The 17,642-nt window shown below is 50.6% G+C and overlaps 1 protein-coding gene across 1 annotated transcript; it reads right to left on the bottom strand.

Moving 5' to 3' along the window:
• Nucleotides 1-352: 352 nt before the first annotated feature.
• Nucleotides 353-17,642, bottom strand: Tyro3 (TYRO3 protein tyrosine kinase). Its single transcript, XM_026391161.2, has 19 exons — nucleotides 17,489-17,642; nucleotides 15,558-15,741; nucleotides 15,189-15,289; nucleotides 14,226-14,396; nucleotides 12,702-12,788; nucleotides 11,901-12,016; nucleotides 9,396-9,573; nucleotides 8,583-8,728; nucleotides 7,952-8,096; nucleotides 7,453-7,582; nucleotides 7,276-7,376; nucleotides 6,896-6,991; nucleotides 6,498-6,578; nucleotides 5,918-6,010; nucleotides 5,385-5,506; nucleotides 4,855-4,964; nucleotides 4,512-4,671; nucleotides 4,158-4,294; nucleotides 353-1,815 (listed from the first exon to the last, which is right to left on the bottom strand). The coding sequence occupies exons 1-19, from the start codon at nucleotides 17,625-17,627 to the stop codon at nucleotides 1,425-1,427; spliced, it is 2,688 nt and encodes an 895-aa protein (XP_026246946.1). The 5' UTR covers nucleotides 17,628-17,642; the 3' UTR covers nucleotides 353-1,424.

Raw genomic sequence — 17,642 nt, 5'->3', positions numbered from 1 at the left:
TGGTTATCACTGGGTGGTGTAATTATAGGTAACTGGCATTTTTTAAGGATTTTCTGCATTTTCCTAATTGTCTACAGTGTTATCATCCTTAATACGGGTAAGATTCTTTGGGGTCTTATCTAATTACAAAAGTATTTTGTGCTTAATGCAGAGAACTTGAAAGAAAAAAAGTCCCCTTAATTACATACGAAGATAACAGCTGTTATCTGGCATGTGTCTTTTCAAACTTTTCTCAATGCAGAGATGCCTTATTTTTGTGGTGTGGAAAAAAAAGTAAACATTTAAGAGACAAGGCCTTACTTCTTTAGTCTTTAATTTTATTTCTGCTTTTAAACAGCAACTAACAGTTTGGAAATGTCCCTAACAGCAAGGGCTGGCCATGCATTCCAGGAGACTCCCCCAGTCAGGGCTGGGGTCCAGGCTCCAGAAATTCCCCCTCATCCATACCAGCCATAAGGCCTATTTTCTCTCTGGGACTTGGGACAGAAGAGGATGTCCAGTAAGGGTAGGAGGATGGGACTAAGGGGTTGCTGTGGAAAAGGGCTGGGCTCAGACACAGCTGCCTTTGTTAGTGTTGGGATATCTGGGGACTTGGTAGCATGCTCAGACTGCAGGAGAGCTTGGAGAAGGGCTCCTGAACTCTTCCCATTTCCCTGTCCCTGGATTCTTGGGCCAGCCCTCTGTGCCTCTAGCCAGATCAGCACACTGCCTTCAGAAGATGGGCCCCTGGTGGCCTGTGGTACTCCAGCATGCCGTGGAGGGGTAGGCTCAATTCAGAGAATCACCCTCCCCATACCTCTCCCAGTACAGGCAGAGTGGAGAATCAGTAAGGTGACAAGGATTCAGACTTGAGAATGTCCCACCATCTTTTGCCACTGGGCTTGGGACCCAACTGTATCAACCCCTTACCAACTCTCACCTAAAAAGGAATAATGGTACAAGGGCATCTCTCTGACTTGGAAAGGCAAAACCTGGCATTTAAACCCCAAGCATGGTGGGCACTGCTGAGCCCCCAGGCTGGAGGCAGCTCAATGCATGCACTAAAGCAGCAGGGGCAGATCAGCTGGGAGGGTAGGTGCCCACAGGGCTTGATCTATCCTCCCCACACTGCCATCCACACCCATGGTAACCATGGAAACATAACCACCACCACCCCTCCTGCCAGCTGCCTGGGTTCAGGCAACCAGGTCTGGCCCACCTCCTCCAAGCCAATGCCTGAACTAATGCCAGGCCGGCCATGGAGTAGTTGCAGGAAGAACTGGGATTGGGCGATTTGGTCAGTCCAGGTGCCAGCACAGCTTGGGAGGGCTACCACAGGAGCCTCCACACCTTGCTGCCTGGGGCTGGGGTCGGATAGGGCTTAGTCAGCAGCACAGTGGCTAGCAGAGCCAGCCAGATGGCCCCGGATGCCCCCTGCCTGTGGGCTAACAGCTACTGTGGGGCAGTAGCCCTTGCTGCAGCAGCAGCAGCCTCTGGGCCTCATTGAGGGGGCTCTCTGGCTGCTGGTCTGCCTGTACAGGCAGCTCGGCCAGTCCTCCAGGGCTGAGGATGTACCGATAGTCACTGGAGGTGGCACCCACTGCCCCCATGCCACTGATATCCCCAGCTCTGCTGCTGGGCTGATCCCTACAGGGCAGCTCCAGGCTGCCTTCCTCAGTAGGCTGCTCAGCTCTCTCAATGTTGATGTACAAGGGGTCCTGGCTGGCGGACAGGACAGATAGGTGGCCTAGGATGTTTTCCAGTTCCATTCGCAGACATGTGAAGCTTGGGCGCTGCTTTGGGTCAGCACTCCAGCACTGGTACATGAGATCATACCTGGGGTGGAGAGAAAGGTGAAGGGAGATAGTGGCCCTTCCTTCAAAAGCAGAGGTCCCTTAATCATATGGCACTGGGATTAAAAAAAAAATTATGTATATAGGGCTTACTATGTATAAGGCACTCTTCTGGTATTTTACACTTACTAAGTTATTCAGTTCTCACAACATCTATGAAATAAAGCAATCCCTACCCTGCAAATGTGGATACTAAAGCACAGAGAGATTGAGAACCTTAACAAGGTCACACAGAAATGAAGCATATGGGGGCTGGGGATGTGGCTCAAGCGGTAGCACGCTTGCCTGGCATGCGTGCGGCCCGGGTTCGATCCTCCAGCACCACATACAAACAAAGATGTTGTGTCCGCCAATAACTAATAAATAAATAAATGTTAAAAAAAAAAAAAAAAGAAAGAAATGAAGCATATGGGCAGCTCCAAAAGTTCCTCCTAAGCTGCCTTGGGAGGCAGTACTAATAATGTTTTTGTCTTTCAGAGAGAGGTTTTTTTTTTTTTTTTTTTTTTTTTGTGCTGCTTGGGGTAGAACCCAGGGCCTCCTGCATGCTAAGCAAATGCTCTGCCATTGAGCTACATCCTCAGCCCTTTTTGTTTTATTTTATTTTGAGGCAGGGTCTCACAAAGTTGTTCAGGCAGGTCTTAAGAGTAGCTGGCCTTACAGGCACATGCCACCATGCCCAGCATCAGGGTTATTTTTATGGGGTGCATTTGAACACTCAAGTCCTCATTAGGCAACAATCACTCAGGTATTCTGAAATTCTGAAATGTATGTGGATACCTTTGAGAATCTGAGAAAAGCTTCTTAGCCCCCTGTGCCTTGGCAGGAATACTTTTTGCATACTATTTCAGAAGTCTGACAGATTCCCTGAAGCCTAAGCAATGACTGAGGCAAGGGAAAATAACAATAACAGCAAAAACCTTCATAAAACCTAATGGGAAGGGGCTGAGACCACAACCAGAGCAAATGTCTGACTTTCTTGCCTATGTTCAGGACAAAAGCTCCAAGCACTCCCTGCACCAGCCCTCCTGAGAGGGGATCCCAACAATGAGAAGAATCATGCCAGATCCCAGGCAGGCCGTGGGAATGGTCCAGGGCTAGGGGATACATGACCAAACCAGGACACATTCTCAAGGCTGTGCTAGGAGCCAACTGGCATTTGGCCACCAGGCTGCCTGGTGGAAGGCCAGTATCTGCCCACCCACCATTGACAATACCAGTTCCATCCTGGGAGGAGCCAGGCTGCAGCTTCAGGGAGACCCGAACTTCCAGTGTCCACCGTGCCCCGAGCTCTACCATGTTCCTGCCCTCAGGTGCAGGCATGGCACTACAGCTTAGTCTTTGAGCACTTCAAATTCACTGCCCACTATTTAGGCTTAGCCTTTCTGTCTATCCCTCTGGAGGTCTAACCCCAAAGCAACAAAAGGATCACATTTTCCCTGGATCACTGGGGACTCCTTCCTGTGGTACTAGCAAAAGGTTCTTTGGGGCCCCAGGGACATTCTGGCTTGGATGGGATTGGGGAGTAAGACTAGAACAAACCAATTACAGTTGATATCATGGTTGAGGGCACATATTCTAAAACCACAGGGATCTAGGTTCAAAACCAACTCATTTAGGGGTGGGGCTGTAGCTCAGTGGTGAAGTGCTTTGCCTAGCATGTGTGAGACACTGGGTTTGATTCTAAGCGCCACATAAAAATAAATAAAATAAAGGCATTCTGTCCATCTACAACTACAAAAAAAACAAAACAAAACAAAAAAAAACCACATACACACAAATAAAACCAACTCATTCATTTAATAGCTGTGCGACCTTGGCCATGTTACTTAACCTTTTTAATCCTATTTCCTCATCTACAAAATGGGGATAACAACAGTTTCTTCCTCATAGGGCTAGAGGAAGATTATCTGAAAGAATACCTAAAGTGATCGGCTAATGTTAGTAACATGGCATCTTGTCAACAAGATTGAATAACACTACAGTAGGCAGTACCACTATTCCACCCTGCTCTCAAGGACCTGGCTTGAAGCAAGGAAAGGAGACATGTTCCTTGTTCCCAGGATCTCAGGTCCCTCCACTTCCTTAAGAGGAGATGAAGACCAAGATAAAAACTCTTTGCCATGCAAAGAGTGAGGGAGCAGCTCAGTTTTTCCCTTGCTCTGTGTAGCTTCTTTGGGGAGAGCTCAGCCCAGGAGGGCTTAGACTTGCTGGGGTCTCAAGAAGGAGGAAGGGAGCAGGTGTAGGGAAAAGCTGACAGGGGAAACTGCTCTGCTGCTCAACTCTGTGCCTCTGTCCTTTCTGTATTCCCCTTCCCAGGGTACTCACACGTCCTCCATACACTCGGGAGGCTGTTTCAGGCGGTTCCCGCCGATGAGGTAGTTGTAAATCTCAGCGTTTTCGATGCCAGCATATGGTGTCTGCCCACGAGTCATGATCTCCCACATGGTCACTCCAAAGGCCCACTGGGAGTTTAGGGAGGAAGTGTCACTGGGCTTCCAGAATCAGGCAGAGCAATAGCTCTGAGGCAAGCACATCTTGGGGGTCAGGAGCCTCAAAACTAGTCAGCCAAAGCCCAGAAAGCAGACCTGGCCAGACCCTTGATGGTTGTATAGTCTACCCCCACATGCTAGTTCACACCACACATATTACCACCAAGCCTCATTGTACCACCCTGCTCACCACATCACTGTGTACAGTATACAGGTTGTCAGCCAAGCTCTCCAGGGCCAGCCACTTGACAGGCAATTTGGAGGCACAGCCCTGACGATAGTAGTCCCCACTATAGATTTTTCGAGAAAGTCCAAAGTCAGCCACACACACTGTCATGTCCTCTGCCAACCTGTGAGGAATGTTGGAGGATAGGGTCAGCCTTCCTCAGTACTCACAGCCTTACTAAACCAGGATTTCTTTGCTTCCAGGCTACTCCCCATGCATAGCAGGTACTGTCCCAGGCAGGAGCAGTCAGCTGGCTCCTCCTGGCACTAGCTGCTATCTCCCAACCCGAGCCCTCCAGAATTCCTACATGCAATTTCGAGCAGCCAGGTCTCGGTGGATGAAGTTCCGGGAGCTCAGGTACTCCATGCCACAGGCAATGTCCACCATGAACCGGATCAGGGTCTGGAGGGGCAGGTTCTGGTAGGCAGAAGGGCAAGCTCAGGCTGGACCTGCCTACCCAGGTGGGGCAGGATGAATGGGATTCCCTGGTCAGAAAGCCTAAAGATTGTCCTCAGAATCACTGAAAGGAAGGAAAGGGGATGGAGGATCTGCCCAAGGCAAGAAAATTTTGACAACTGTGAGAAAGCCTGAAAGCCAAGAATACTGTAGCCTGGGGCTCCACAAGTCTCTTCTCCCAGAAAGGCCCTTTCCCAGCCTAAACTTCTCAGCAGGGCTTTGTAAGGGCAAAGGAAGCTACCTTAAATGGAGTCAAACTCTGACCCTTTCTTCTCCCTAACAGCACTGCTTACCAAGCCCCTTCTCCCAGGGTCTTTGTCCTGTTCTTGGCTTTGTTTTCCTATCAGTTTCCTCCCAGCCACTCCCACCCCAGGCACTCACAAAAGGGTTCTCTCCAATCCGGGAGGCAAGCAGGAATGCATGCAGGTCCCCATGTTTCATGAAGGGCAGGATGACCATGGGAATGGGGAGACGGCCTTTAGCCCTGCTCCGGAGGCTCACCCCTAGAACAAGGGAGAGTCAAGAGCCGGGCACAGGTCAAAGGCAGCTCAGGTGTCTACATTAGTCCCCACTTATTAGGTCTCACCTCTAAACCTGGCTCTGCTACCTCTTTCCCCAGGGTTCCACTCTGGCATGGGGACTGCTCAGGAATGGCTCTGGCTATTCTTCCCTGATACCTGAAAAATCTTCCCTGTCCTCTCCTTCTCCACCCATAGAAACGGTCTTCATATCCAGACCTCTAGTACAGGGTCTGTAAACTATGTTTCTTACCTAGAGCAAGGTCAGATTTTAACCAGGACCCTCTTTATTATTTTGTCTCTGGCTTACCAGGTAAAGCCAAACTTCTCTCTTTCCTATACAAGGAGCATATTTTAAGTCCTATTCTGTATCTTCTCCTCCCAAAATCGGCTTACCAACAAGCTTGGCCACATGAGGATGGTCAAACTCCTTCATGCAAGCTGCTTCCCTGAGGAACTCTTCAATGTCACTTGAGGCAATGATGTCAGCTGGGAGAAATTAATGGGGAATGGGGATGGGATGAAATAAAGGTGCCCCCAGCTCCAACTGAAGCCTAAGCCTCCTAGGTCTTATTCTTCAGATGTCCTGAGTTTCACAGCCCCCCCCCCCTCCCCGGAAACAGCCTGGCCATGAGCAGAAGAATCCTTGTGGAGTGGAGCTATCCAACAATTTTTCCACTTGGGAATGTCTTCCCTTTGGTTTGAATAGCCCAATAGTTCAACCAACCACAGTTGTAACCACCCAAGAGTGAACTCAGAGGATAGTCACTCCTGATAGCAGAGAGCAATGCTGGGCCATGAATCTTTGTGTGGGGTTATGCTTGTGAATTATTCACATGGTACAGACAGCATCCATTTAGTGCTGACTAGCTCATCTTGGAAAAGCTCAGGCCAAAGCAGAACCTGTTCCAGGACCTGTCACCCCTTTTACCTTCCCTCATGAGGACCTCTCTCTAAACTATGATTCTCCACTCACCTTTTAGCATCTTTACAGCCACTTTTACAAAGGAGCCATCTTCCTGCTTCAGCTGAGCCTCTCGCACTGAACCAAACTCTCCTAGGAACCAAGTCAAATGAGAGGAAATCTCCCTGGTGCCCTGCTCCCCAGGTGATCCTCCATAGGGACACAAAATCATCAGATTCTGGAACAATTGGAGGAGGCTCCCTTGCCTCTCGCCAAAGCAGAGGATGCTAGGAGTGGCTCCTTAGCCCTCCCTATCCCCAGCAACCATTCCCTCTAACAGCCCTAACTCAGGAGTCAATGAGAATATTTTGATTATAGGAGCTGACCCAAATCCATACCCTCTAAGTTAAAGGAGCAACCAAACTCATCCGAGAAGGCAAACTCCTACCAACCCTGCACAGACCACAGACCTTTGCCCAACATCCGGCCCAGGGTGAATTGCTGCTCTGGGATGAGCACATCTTCCAGTTTGTCCTTCAGTTCATCACTGATGCCCAGGCTGTCCACTGTGGGGGGGGGGGTGAGAAAGGGGTAGAGTTCTGATTCCCAGTCCAAACTTAGCCTGCTTCTTCACCCCAGCCCTCTGGCCTCCCCTCCTCAGCAGAAGGAACTTAGCTCTCCCACAGTGGGGGTGAAGAGCCCCAGGAGGTTAAGTCTGTATATCTTTTTCACGTTCTACACTTGAGACAATACATTCAGGTCTATTGGGCAAACTAATGAGTTGGTAAAGGAATGCAGATTGGGGTACAAGACAGCCCATTTTTCCCTCCTATGATCCTCTACCACTCACGTGTGGCCTCAATGCGCTCAGGCCTTTCTCGATTGAAGGACCGGGCTGCCCGAAAATGAACAGCTGGCTCCCCTCGGGTCATGACACTGTCAAAGGCTTGCCTAAAGGAAAACCCAGGACTTGGGGTCAGTTCCAATGCTGACCACCTGCCTCTCCTGCACATTCACACTCCCTTACCCGAACCGTGTCTCTTTCCGCCTCTTTCGAAGGAGGATGAGGGCCAGAGCAGCGGCTGTCACCAGGGCTGTCAGCACACCCAGAACCACAGGCACCCAGGATGTGCGGCTGTGAGGGGGGCCCTGCTGGCCTGTTGGAGGGAGGGGTAGCGGCATAAGCTAGACTGACATCAATGAGTTCCTTTAGAACTTTCCCAGGACAGTCACCTGGCCCAGTCAAGAGGCTCCCTTAGGTCAGTAGGGCCCAGGTGAAAGAGGCTGCCGATGAAGATCCAAGAATTCCTACCTGGACTTTGACAGGCCCTGGCTTTTTTCACCTATAGTATGACCAATGATTTCTATGCCAGTTCTGGGGCAAGGGGAGGAAAATGAAATATAAATACTAACCCTTGTCTAAACTAATTGACTGAGTTTGGGGACTTACTGGGAGAACAGGAGCCACCAGCCTCCTCCCACCAGTCTAGATAGAAATCTCTAATCTCCTGCTTCTCCTCCCTCACCTGCATGGTCGTGAGAAGAGACCACCAATGGCTGACTCCAGGGCCCACAGCCAACTGCATTGGAGACGCACACACGCACGATCAGGTCCTTCTGGGGATCCCAGCCTGTCAGATTGGCCCTGGTCCCCTCCACAGTCAGCTCATCCTGTAGCCAGGAAAAGCCCCGCCCACACTGAAACTAAGAAGGCCTCCAGCTGGGGCGGTAGGACAGAAAAAGGTCGAACTAGGAACAGGGAGTCTAGGGTACCATAAGAGTAGGGGCTGTGAGAACGCACCCTTCTGGGAGTCTCACATTCCTGCTCCAGGCTGCAGAGCAGGGTTCTCTCCAGAACAAAAACTAGGCTCAGGACAGGTGGGGGATGGGAGGCAAGTGGGCTGAGGATAAAGCCTTATCTGTACCATCCCCTAGTTGAAGCAGGAATGTGCTTCCTGCTTTACATACAAAGTGGCCAGAGGATGCAATCCCAAAAGGAGACACAATCCAGCAAAGAAAAGAGTGTGGGGTGTGGGGAGGAGAAAGGCATTCCCTGAGGTGGTGGGAGGCCCAGGCCTGCAGGAGACAGCCATTCTGAAGCTCTTAAAGGCCTCAGGAACTGGAGAGAGCTGCAAAAGTGAAAGGTCTGTCTCTTACCTGGGTTCCATTGTCTTGAATCCAAAACAGTTTATAGGGGCCCAGGGGACCTTCCAAAGGGCCCTCAGGGATCACTTCTTCCCACTCCAGGATGAGGCCTGAATCTGTGCGGATGGCGTGGAGGTTCTGGGGAGCACTAGATGGGGCTGTACCCAAAGAGAGAACATCGATAAAATCCCTAACCTTCTCACTATCATTATCTCATGTAGACCTCTGGAACCAGCCGCCAAGAACTGAACAGCTGAGAGCAGTAATTTGGGGAAGGGCTCGCCTCCTGGCTGACAGATCTCACCCACTGCTGGGGAAGAAGCAAAAGTCACTGGCAGTACAGGCAGCCTCTCAGCCCAGCAGTACCTCTTCATCACCATGGTTACTGCCTCACCCCCCCCCCAACCAGACCCCCACCACCACTGTCCTCTCTCAGCCAGCTCAGCTTCCTTGCAACTGCCAGAGAACTTCAAGCCAGTTCCTGCCTGTCTGTCTTTGTACTTGCTTTGGCCTCTCTGTGCAGTGATGTCCCCCCAGATATTTACATGGCTTCTTCCTTATCCTTCAGATCTCACTTAGATCTCTTTAAGGGGGTTTTCCTTGGCCATCATGAGCACTCTTCATCACTCCATTATCTGACCTTTTCCAGTTTGCTTTTCTGTTCCACCCACAAAGAACTAGATGCAAAGCTGTATACAGTGGTGTGCAGCAGCAGCAGCTCTCAGGAAATGTCAGCTGAATGAGGCCTGAACCTACATTTCAGGTAGCCCCTCCCAATCAATTCTATTCAGAACTTGAGCCAACCTTGTTCTGTAAGTCCCTTACCTAGACCCTTTGTCTGAAAGGGCACCCAGTCAGCGTAGGGAGAGGGCCCCAAGGCGTTGGTACAGCGCACCCGGAGGCTGTAGTTGGTGGCAGGCTCCAGATCCCGGAGGAGGCAGGTAAAGGGTGGTACAGGGACCACTACAGCTAGGACCTCCCAGTCCCCTGGGGCCTGTGTGACCTACAGAAAAGCAGAATACTGGTTAGTGTGGAAAGAAAGTTCATAAGGTCAATAAGATAAGATAGAATGGGGCTGGGGTTGTGGCTGAGCAGTAGAGTGCTTGCCTTGCATGTGCGAGACTCTAGGTTCGCTCTAGGTTTGATCCTCAGCACCACATAAAAATAAATAAATGAAATAAAGGTATTGTGTCCAACTAAAACTAAAAAATAAATATTAAAAAAGAGATAAGATGGAAGATGGAAGGGCTAGGTAAGGTAGGGGAACTGGAATGAATGCTTCCTCTAAGTCTACCAGCAAGCTCAAATAACCTGTCCGCTCCCACCTGTCTCTACCCTGTATTGCAGAAGGCTCTGGAGCTCCATGGTGCTGCAGATACTCACATGCTCTTCCTAGCAAAGCCCTACTTATTGTTTAAGAGTGCAAATGTCACTTTCTTGGTGAAAACCTGTCTTAGTTACTCCAAAAAAAATCTTGTCCTTCTTTACTTGATCCTTATGTGTTCCAGAGCACTTGCCACTTATTGTTACAAGAAGCCATCCCAAAGTCTCAGAGATTCTCAAGGGGAGAGAAACTGAGACCCTAGGGGTACCTTGAACCAGTCCTTCACTTTACATTTTTGGGGCTCAGGGCCAGAGAATAAATAGATCCATGTACTGTGTAACTAGATATTTAAATATTATCAATCAAGCTGGACGTGGTACATGTCTATAATCCCAGTGGCTTGGGAAGCTGAGGCAGAAGGATCATAATTTCAAGATCAGCCTCAGCAAGCTAGCAAGATCCTAAGCAATTTAGTGAGACCCTATCTTAAAAAAAAAGGGGGGGTGGGGGGATGGTAGAGATGTGGTTCAGTGGTTAAACTTCCTGAAATAAATCCCCAATATCAAAGGAAAAAAAATCTATAAATCAGAAAACACACTTTTATTTTTTGCAGTGCTAGAATTGAACCCAGGGCTTGCACATTATGCAAATACCCTAACACCAAGCCACATCCCCAGCCCTAACTAACAAACTATTAAATAATTTCTTTTCTTTCTTTTTTTTTTTTGGATACTAAGGATTGAACCCAGGGGTGCTTTACTACAGAGCCACATCTCCAGCCCTTTTTTAGTTTTTATTTCAACCCAGTCTCACTAAGTTGCTTAGGGTTTAAGTTGCTGAGGCTGGCCTCAAACTTGTAATACTGTCTCAGCCTCCTAAATCGCTGGGATTACAGGTGTGTGCCACTGTGCTCAGAAATAATTTCTATCATGATACCTTAAGAATTAAGACTTCCAAACCACCTAGAAGGTCAAGTTTACATTTATAATTTTCCAAATCCTTGCAGTCCCAAATCATGGTGTGGAGGCACTGAAAGAGCTGGCCCCCAGGCAAGTGTCTACATCATGATGAGACTCAGATGCACAAGTGTGGACAATGTTGTCTGCACACCCAGGCTCTATTCCCATCTTCACACAAATAGTTGCCCCTAGGGTTTAGAGGTGTACATATCATAGAATGTTCCACCTTTGGGAGGATGGACCTGGAGGAGGCCCACACAGGCCCTGGAGTTAGACCCATGGCAGTCAGGGCATTAGATGCTGAATATGTACAGTACGGTGTGGAAGAAAAGACAATCTGGATAGATTTGTTTATCTCCTTGGCTCTGCAGACTCTTTTTCCCAGAGTAAGGGCCAAAGGAGAGCCAGAGTGGGGTCTTCCAAAGGTGGAACACAGAGCAGGTACCCCTGCTGCCCAGGGAACTGCTTAGAACAGTTTCAAAAAGTTCTCAGTAAATTCCTTTAAAATAAACAAATCAAATAAGTGAGCTGGCATTGCCTCTTGGTTGTGATAAAACCTTATCCACCTTTTCTACCCTCCAGGGTTTAAGACCCCTTCTGGTCCTCTTGTTCTCTTTGGCATGGGTATAGGGGCATGAAAGTGCAGACTATCAGATAATCAAAGGCTTTCACACCAGAAGAAAAGTTCTTCCAGTTAAGCAGTTGAACACTTGTCTAGCAAGGACAAGGCCTGGGTTCAATCCCTAGCAACACACACACACAGACACACACACAAACACACACACAATTCTTCCAGATACCCCAAATCTGCTCTGAAAATCTGCTTTCCAGCCTAAAGAATGCACAGGCTTGAGCCAATCTGCAGTCTTTTAGTTGTCAAGGCTGAGAGAGAGGCTTGGGCTATTCATGCTAAGGAACAGCACCTGAATAGTGCTACAGACCAACCCTATGAACTCTAGTAAATGTGATATCATTGTCATGAAGTGCCATGCAGCCAGAATGAGCCTGGCCAGTTCAGGAAAGTCTGTTGGGCCCATCTCAGCTTACCTGGACTGTACAGGATTGGAGCACAGCTCGGCCATCAGCACCTGGCATCCAGGCCACGCTAGCATTGCTGCTGGAGAGCTTTGTCACTGTGATGTTAAAGGGGGCTGCAGGCCTTGCTGTGGATGGGGACTAAGAGTCAGTGCCCAGTAAGAATGAGAGGAGAAAGAAGCATGTATAGGAGTCAAGTCTTGAGTTCCCTCTAGGGCCTGGAACACCCCCAACCTAAAGTCTGCTACTTAGCGCTGAGACACAAATCAAGTAACCAGTAGGGGATGGCTGCTCCTATTGGGAAACTGCTTAGGCTATAGATAAAGGTTACTTCTCTCTCTGAAATAAGAGGCCCTGACCAAAGAATAAGATCTTATGTGGAGGCAGTACCTGGTGCCTGGGGAACTACAAAGAAGAAATAGGCAGCTGCTCCTGCAGCCACAGACAAGCTCCTCCACTCTCTGGCTTCCTACCTCCCTCTGCTCCTCCCTTCCTCCACTGCACCAGCCCTTTGGTCTCAATCATCTGCTAGGCTCCTCCCTGCCCCCATTCCCTCCACAGGAGTGGCAGAAACAAGGTTGGGCTAGAGCATTGGCCACCTCCTGCTGGCTCCCTTCTCTCCCTCCCTCACAAAGTCTCCTTCGGGATGGGAAATCTGCTGTGACGTCAGGATTCTATTCTTATCACAGCCACAGCAGGGTCTCAGGTGCTCCCCGTAGGAATGGGAGATTTGCCAATTACCCCTCATATGAGGATCTCCAACAGGCATGACCCTGGCCTCATCTACCTGCCTCTGCCTCTAGTAACTCCTACCTTGAAGGTGAACAATAGCTGGTCGTGAAGAGGCCAGGCCTTTTCTGTTGTGAGCTTCACAGGAAAACTCTGTTCTCTGGGTCACACCTGGGGCCAGAAAACCTCAGTTAGTGCCCCAAAACAGCAATTCTGGCTCAGTGTGGGACTGAGGAAGGGGAATACTCAGAATCTGGCCTGAACATCCTAGAAGTCCCTCCAGCCAAAGGAAGGGGCTAGACAGTGGGGTGTGGTGGAATGGAAGGAACAAGGACTTTGAGTCCAGTGAGCTTGGATGGGGCTGTTTTCTCATCTCTCAAATGCTAGAACTATGAGAATCAGGTAATTTATAGTGAAGTGCATGGCACACAATAAGCACTTAAGAAATGTTATAGGGAGCCTCCCACCTCAATCCCATCTCCCACAGATGGCACAGAGCTGCATCCTTTGTCCTTTTTCTGGCCACTCCTTTATGTCCTTCGCAGAGCCCTTTTGTTTGCTCTGTGCCCTGTCATTGTTATATTTGCAGATTCCTGGCCTTGCATTAGTTCTCAGTTCCTTATGCATGTGTCTCCCCAATTATAATGAATTCTTTGGGGGCTGGAAAGGTAGCTTCTATTTCCTTTGTATTTCCTCAGTCCCCCGTGGTGCCCAGCACAGTGTGGTGTGTACAGTAGGAGTTTAGTGAATGCTTATTATCGGGTTGGCTGCCTGAGGGTCCTAACCACACATATCAGGAGGGAAGGAACCAAACCCCCTCTCTGAATAGGCCCTGTCCTCCCTTCCAAAAAGTCCTGTAACCTACCTCTTCTCCAGATTCCAATGGCTAGGGACTAGACAGATCAGAGTCCCTTTCCTCCTACTTTCTAGCCCATGATACCAAGCCCAGACTCTCTTTTTAACCTGTTCAAGACTTAACTAGGAAAAAAAAAAACTTACAGTTTCACAGGTCAGTGAGCCTCACAAGTGTGTGACAGACTATGGGGCCCAGGCTGGTGTGCAGGTGTGGCTGCTTTGAGTCTAATTGTGCAGAGGTATGGAAACATATAGTTGTTCGGGAAAAATATCTGGAAAGAGCTATGAGGGGAGGAAGCCCCTGCATCTTTGTGCTGGCCCTCTGTCTCCCCCCTAACTCTACCCCCATTTCCTCTGCAGCATGAGAGTCTGTCTTCTCAGTGTCTGCCAGACACTCCTTCCTAGCAATGCGTGGGCTGATTTCTGGCTCCTTCCCTTGGGAGGGTGGGGGGGATGGGTGCCCCCAGGGCCAGCTGTACATGTCCTAAACTGCTGTGAGCCAGGCAAGGAGGCCCCATCACCTTCCTTGAGTACACACAGCAGGATTGCCACTAATCAGCCCACCTAGCCAGGCTAGCACACCTGTCTAATGAGCTTAGCAATAGTGCAGCTCACGCATCCAGGCACAGGGGTTTGCTCTGGACACTCATAATAGCAAACTCTGTGATTCAGACAGATTCCAACTCTGCCAGGCTCACTACATGAAAAACCTCAGCTCATTCCCTTCTTGAAGCCCCTCCTGAGGCTGCTCACCTGTTACGTTTAAAACGGAGGGAGAGGGAGCAGGACCTCCAATCTTGGTGCCTCCTCTCCACCAGATAATGGTAACAGGTTCAGGGGGGCCCACGGCTTCACAAGACAGTTGGAAAGGGGCATTGGGTGGCACTGCCAGATCTTTTGGCTCTACAGTGAAAAATGGCACACCTAGGGAGAGAAGGGGTGTGGGAAGTGAGCCTTTCCACCTTATAGCCTCCAACTGCCCAAATCACAAGTTCACATCCATCCGAAGACCTCTATGCAGAAGGTCCCCACATGCCCCTTATGAGTGGGTCAATCGCAGCACAGGCAACAAGCTTGGGGGGCAGAAGTGCGTTTTTATATCAGCTTCCATAGGAATCCCTTCCCTGCAGCCCCCTTGGGTGAGGCAGATTCTGCTGCCTGCCCCCACACTCCCTTGAGACCTGCTCTGATAGCTCTTCTCAGAGGAAGGGAGAAGCTGGGGGCAGGGAGCTGGGGGAGGGGCGGAGAGGGAGGGAGTGGGTGGGAGCTTTATAGCAGGAGTTCTGCTGGCAGGCCCCAGCTCCGTTCAGGGCCTTTTGTTACTTTCTTAGTCACTTTGTTTTCCAGGGCTGAAAGGCTCTGAGCTCTTGCAGCTGTGAAACCTCCTTCCCCTCCCCCACCCCTCTCCCTGCTGGTAGGGCCACTTGTCAGAGCAGGGTCCAGCCTCAGATGGGTGCTTGAGAATTGCTGCTCAGATAAATGAAACAGACTGCACTCCATAGTCTGTGGATCCCAGTTGCCCCTTTGATTCTTAGATACCCAGACTCTAGCAGGTAGGGTCTTTTGATGTCTAGGGTGGACTAGAGCCTGGTACCACTGGGCCCAATGGGGCCATGGGGCAGCCCAGCTTCCTCTGCATTTTCTCTGCAAAGGTATGGTACTAGTAGACAACACCTGCTACAAGCCAACACATCCCTGTGGCTCTGCCCTCCTCACCTTCTACCGTGAGCCACACTGGCTGTGAGATCTCAATTTCTTCCCCATCCTCTACTTGGCACCAGTACCGGCCTGCATCAGAGCGCTCCACTGACTTCAGGCTGTGGAAACATGACAACAGGTTTGCTTCCTGAGGTCAAGAGGGGCAGCTCTACCGGCAGACTTGACGGATTTAGCCAGCCCCATTTCTGGAAGAAGTTTCCACAGGTTGTCAAATTTAAAAACCAGAGACCAATATTGTGATGCGTGAAAAAATGAATAAATAAAAACCACAGACATCTGGATCTTAGCACAGCCCCCAACTCCTGAGCCTTAAGAGCACAGTTACACCCAAGATGGCATCCCACACCTTCCCCCACAACTCTGCACCTGAGGAAGCCAATCCAGTGCTGCTCGCTGACTGAGATGTACATCTGGTCCAAACTTTGGACCACAGCCCCGTCCTTCACCCACTGTATCTCAGGCTCCTCCATCCCCTCCACACTGCAGTTGAGCTTCACAGGCTGCCCCTGAGACACTGTCAGCTTCACCGGGGCTCCTACGAGCTTCAGGCCTGAGGGGTGGGAAGAAGAATGTCAGCCTGTCTGAGGTTGCCCTGTCTCTGGAAATATCTCCCATTCTCTTCCAGAATGTAGCTTCTGCATTAGAGGGCTCATTTTCAGCTGATGCCAAGGAAACGGCAGCAGGACAATGTGGGAGGGCAGGAAACCTGGACCTGTTTTGGGGGAAGAGGTAAGAAAGCTTTCCAGGTACCTTTTCTGTTATTGAGAAGTTTCCCCCAACTCTAAGTTAAGGACCTCTTCCCCACAGCTCCCTGCTGCCCAGACACCAAAAAGAAAGCAATCTGGGCTGAAACAAGTGGGAAGCTGTCAACTTCTGGGGAAGGTAATGCCCTGGGAATGACTGCTGCACCCAACCAGTGCAACAGGCTGCCAGATGCCAGCTCTCCACCCAAGGTGTCAACCCAGCCCTGAACTACTGCCAGCACCCCTTGCACCCCACCCTGCCAAATGAAGGGAGGCTGAGGAAGGGAAGGAGGGGGTGCTTCCCTGAAGTGGAGAACATATGGCCACAAAACCACGTCAGATCAAACACATGGCAGCCTTCCTGGCAGGCGCCTGCTCTATTAATACCTGCATGTGAGCAGGGGCGGTGCTAGGAAGGTAGGAGGTAGAAGGAAGGGATGGGGCCCTGAGCAGTAGGCCCCTAGGCCACCGTCACATCAACAGGACCCAAATACTGGAAACCTGCCCTCTGTGCATGCACATAAACACAAACACAAAACACCTCTCCTGGCCTCTGGCATATTTTTAAGTAGATAGGCAGGTGAAGAGGTGAAGTCCAGTCCTGCTTTTTCCTGCCCTTTGCTGTGTGTGACTCTAGGCGAATTCCTGGACTCTTTAAGCCTCAGCTTGTAAATACTTGTCACCTTCTTCTCCTTCCTTTCCCATCCCTTCCCTCCCCTAAGAGACTGATAAGGCAGGAAATGTCTCAAGAGAAGGTGCCAGCCCAGTGGCTATTGCCCTGGCCTGTGTCTCTATTATACTCCCTTCATCCAGCATCAGTCACAGGACAAGGAGAGATAGCCTCACACTCCCTATACTCCCAGCAGTCTAGAAGTGTGCACTGAGAACTTGGGAAGCAAGGTGTAGCATGGAGTACTCCCACAATTAGCAAATGCCTAAGAGGCTAAGCGGGAACACAAGGCTAAATCCCACAAAGACCAGAACCCTTGCCCCAGCCCCAGCCATCCAACATTCTGCGTTTCAGGAAGCCCTGAGAGCACAGGAGCTAGAGTATATATGACCAGATGTATTTTGTGACCCGGCACCCTCACACCCCCTGTATCTAAATGGTAGGCTATATCTAAATGGTAGGCGGGTGCCCCTTCCCTTGGGTGCTCAGCCCCAGACCCTGTGGTTTCAGAGTGGGACCTTCGTGTGTGTGGCGGACAGAACTAAGTCTCCAAAACTGGGGAAGGGAAGCAAACCACTAGGAACATGCAGGCGGGAAAATCCAGTTCCAAATACCCCTGCTGACCACACACCCCACACCCCACTCCCTTCACCCCGCCAGAAGAGCTCTGGGCACTAGAAAGTTGGGGGCGGGGACCCCGACTGGAGATCTGGCAGCAAACACACGGCTGCGCCCCAAACCTTGGCCCTCCAGCTCCGGCCCCCTAACCCAAGTCTACTGCTCACGAGGCCCGGGTCTCCCTCAGTGTGGTTCTTGGGCTCCGACCCCCAGCCGCGCCCCTCCGCGGTCTCCCGCTTTCCGCCACATCCCGAGCCAAACCCTACCTGCGGCCGCCGACTCCGGGAGCAGCAGAGAGGCCAGACCCACCAGCAGGAGCAGGAGCAGCAGCGGCGGCGGCGGCGGCGGCGGCGGCAGTTGCAGCGGCGGGAGCTCCGGCCGCCCCATGCTCCGCCTCAGCGCCATCGGCGGCGACGCCGC

The sequence above is a fragment of the Urocitellus parryii genome, chromosome 6 (genome assembly GCF_045843805.1).
Source record: "Urocitellus parryii isolate mUroPar1 chromosome 6, mUroPar1.hap1, whole genome shotgun sequence".
In the NCBI taxonomy this organism is placed as follows: Eukaryota; Metazoa; Chordata; class Mammalia; order Rodentia; family Sciuridae; genus Urocitellus; species Urocitellus parryii.
This window is presented reverse-complemented; position numbering and strand designations above follow the sequence as displayed.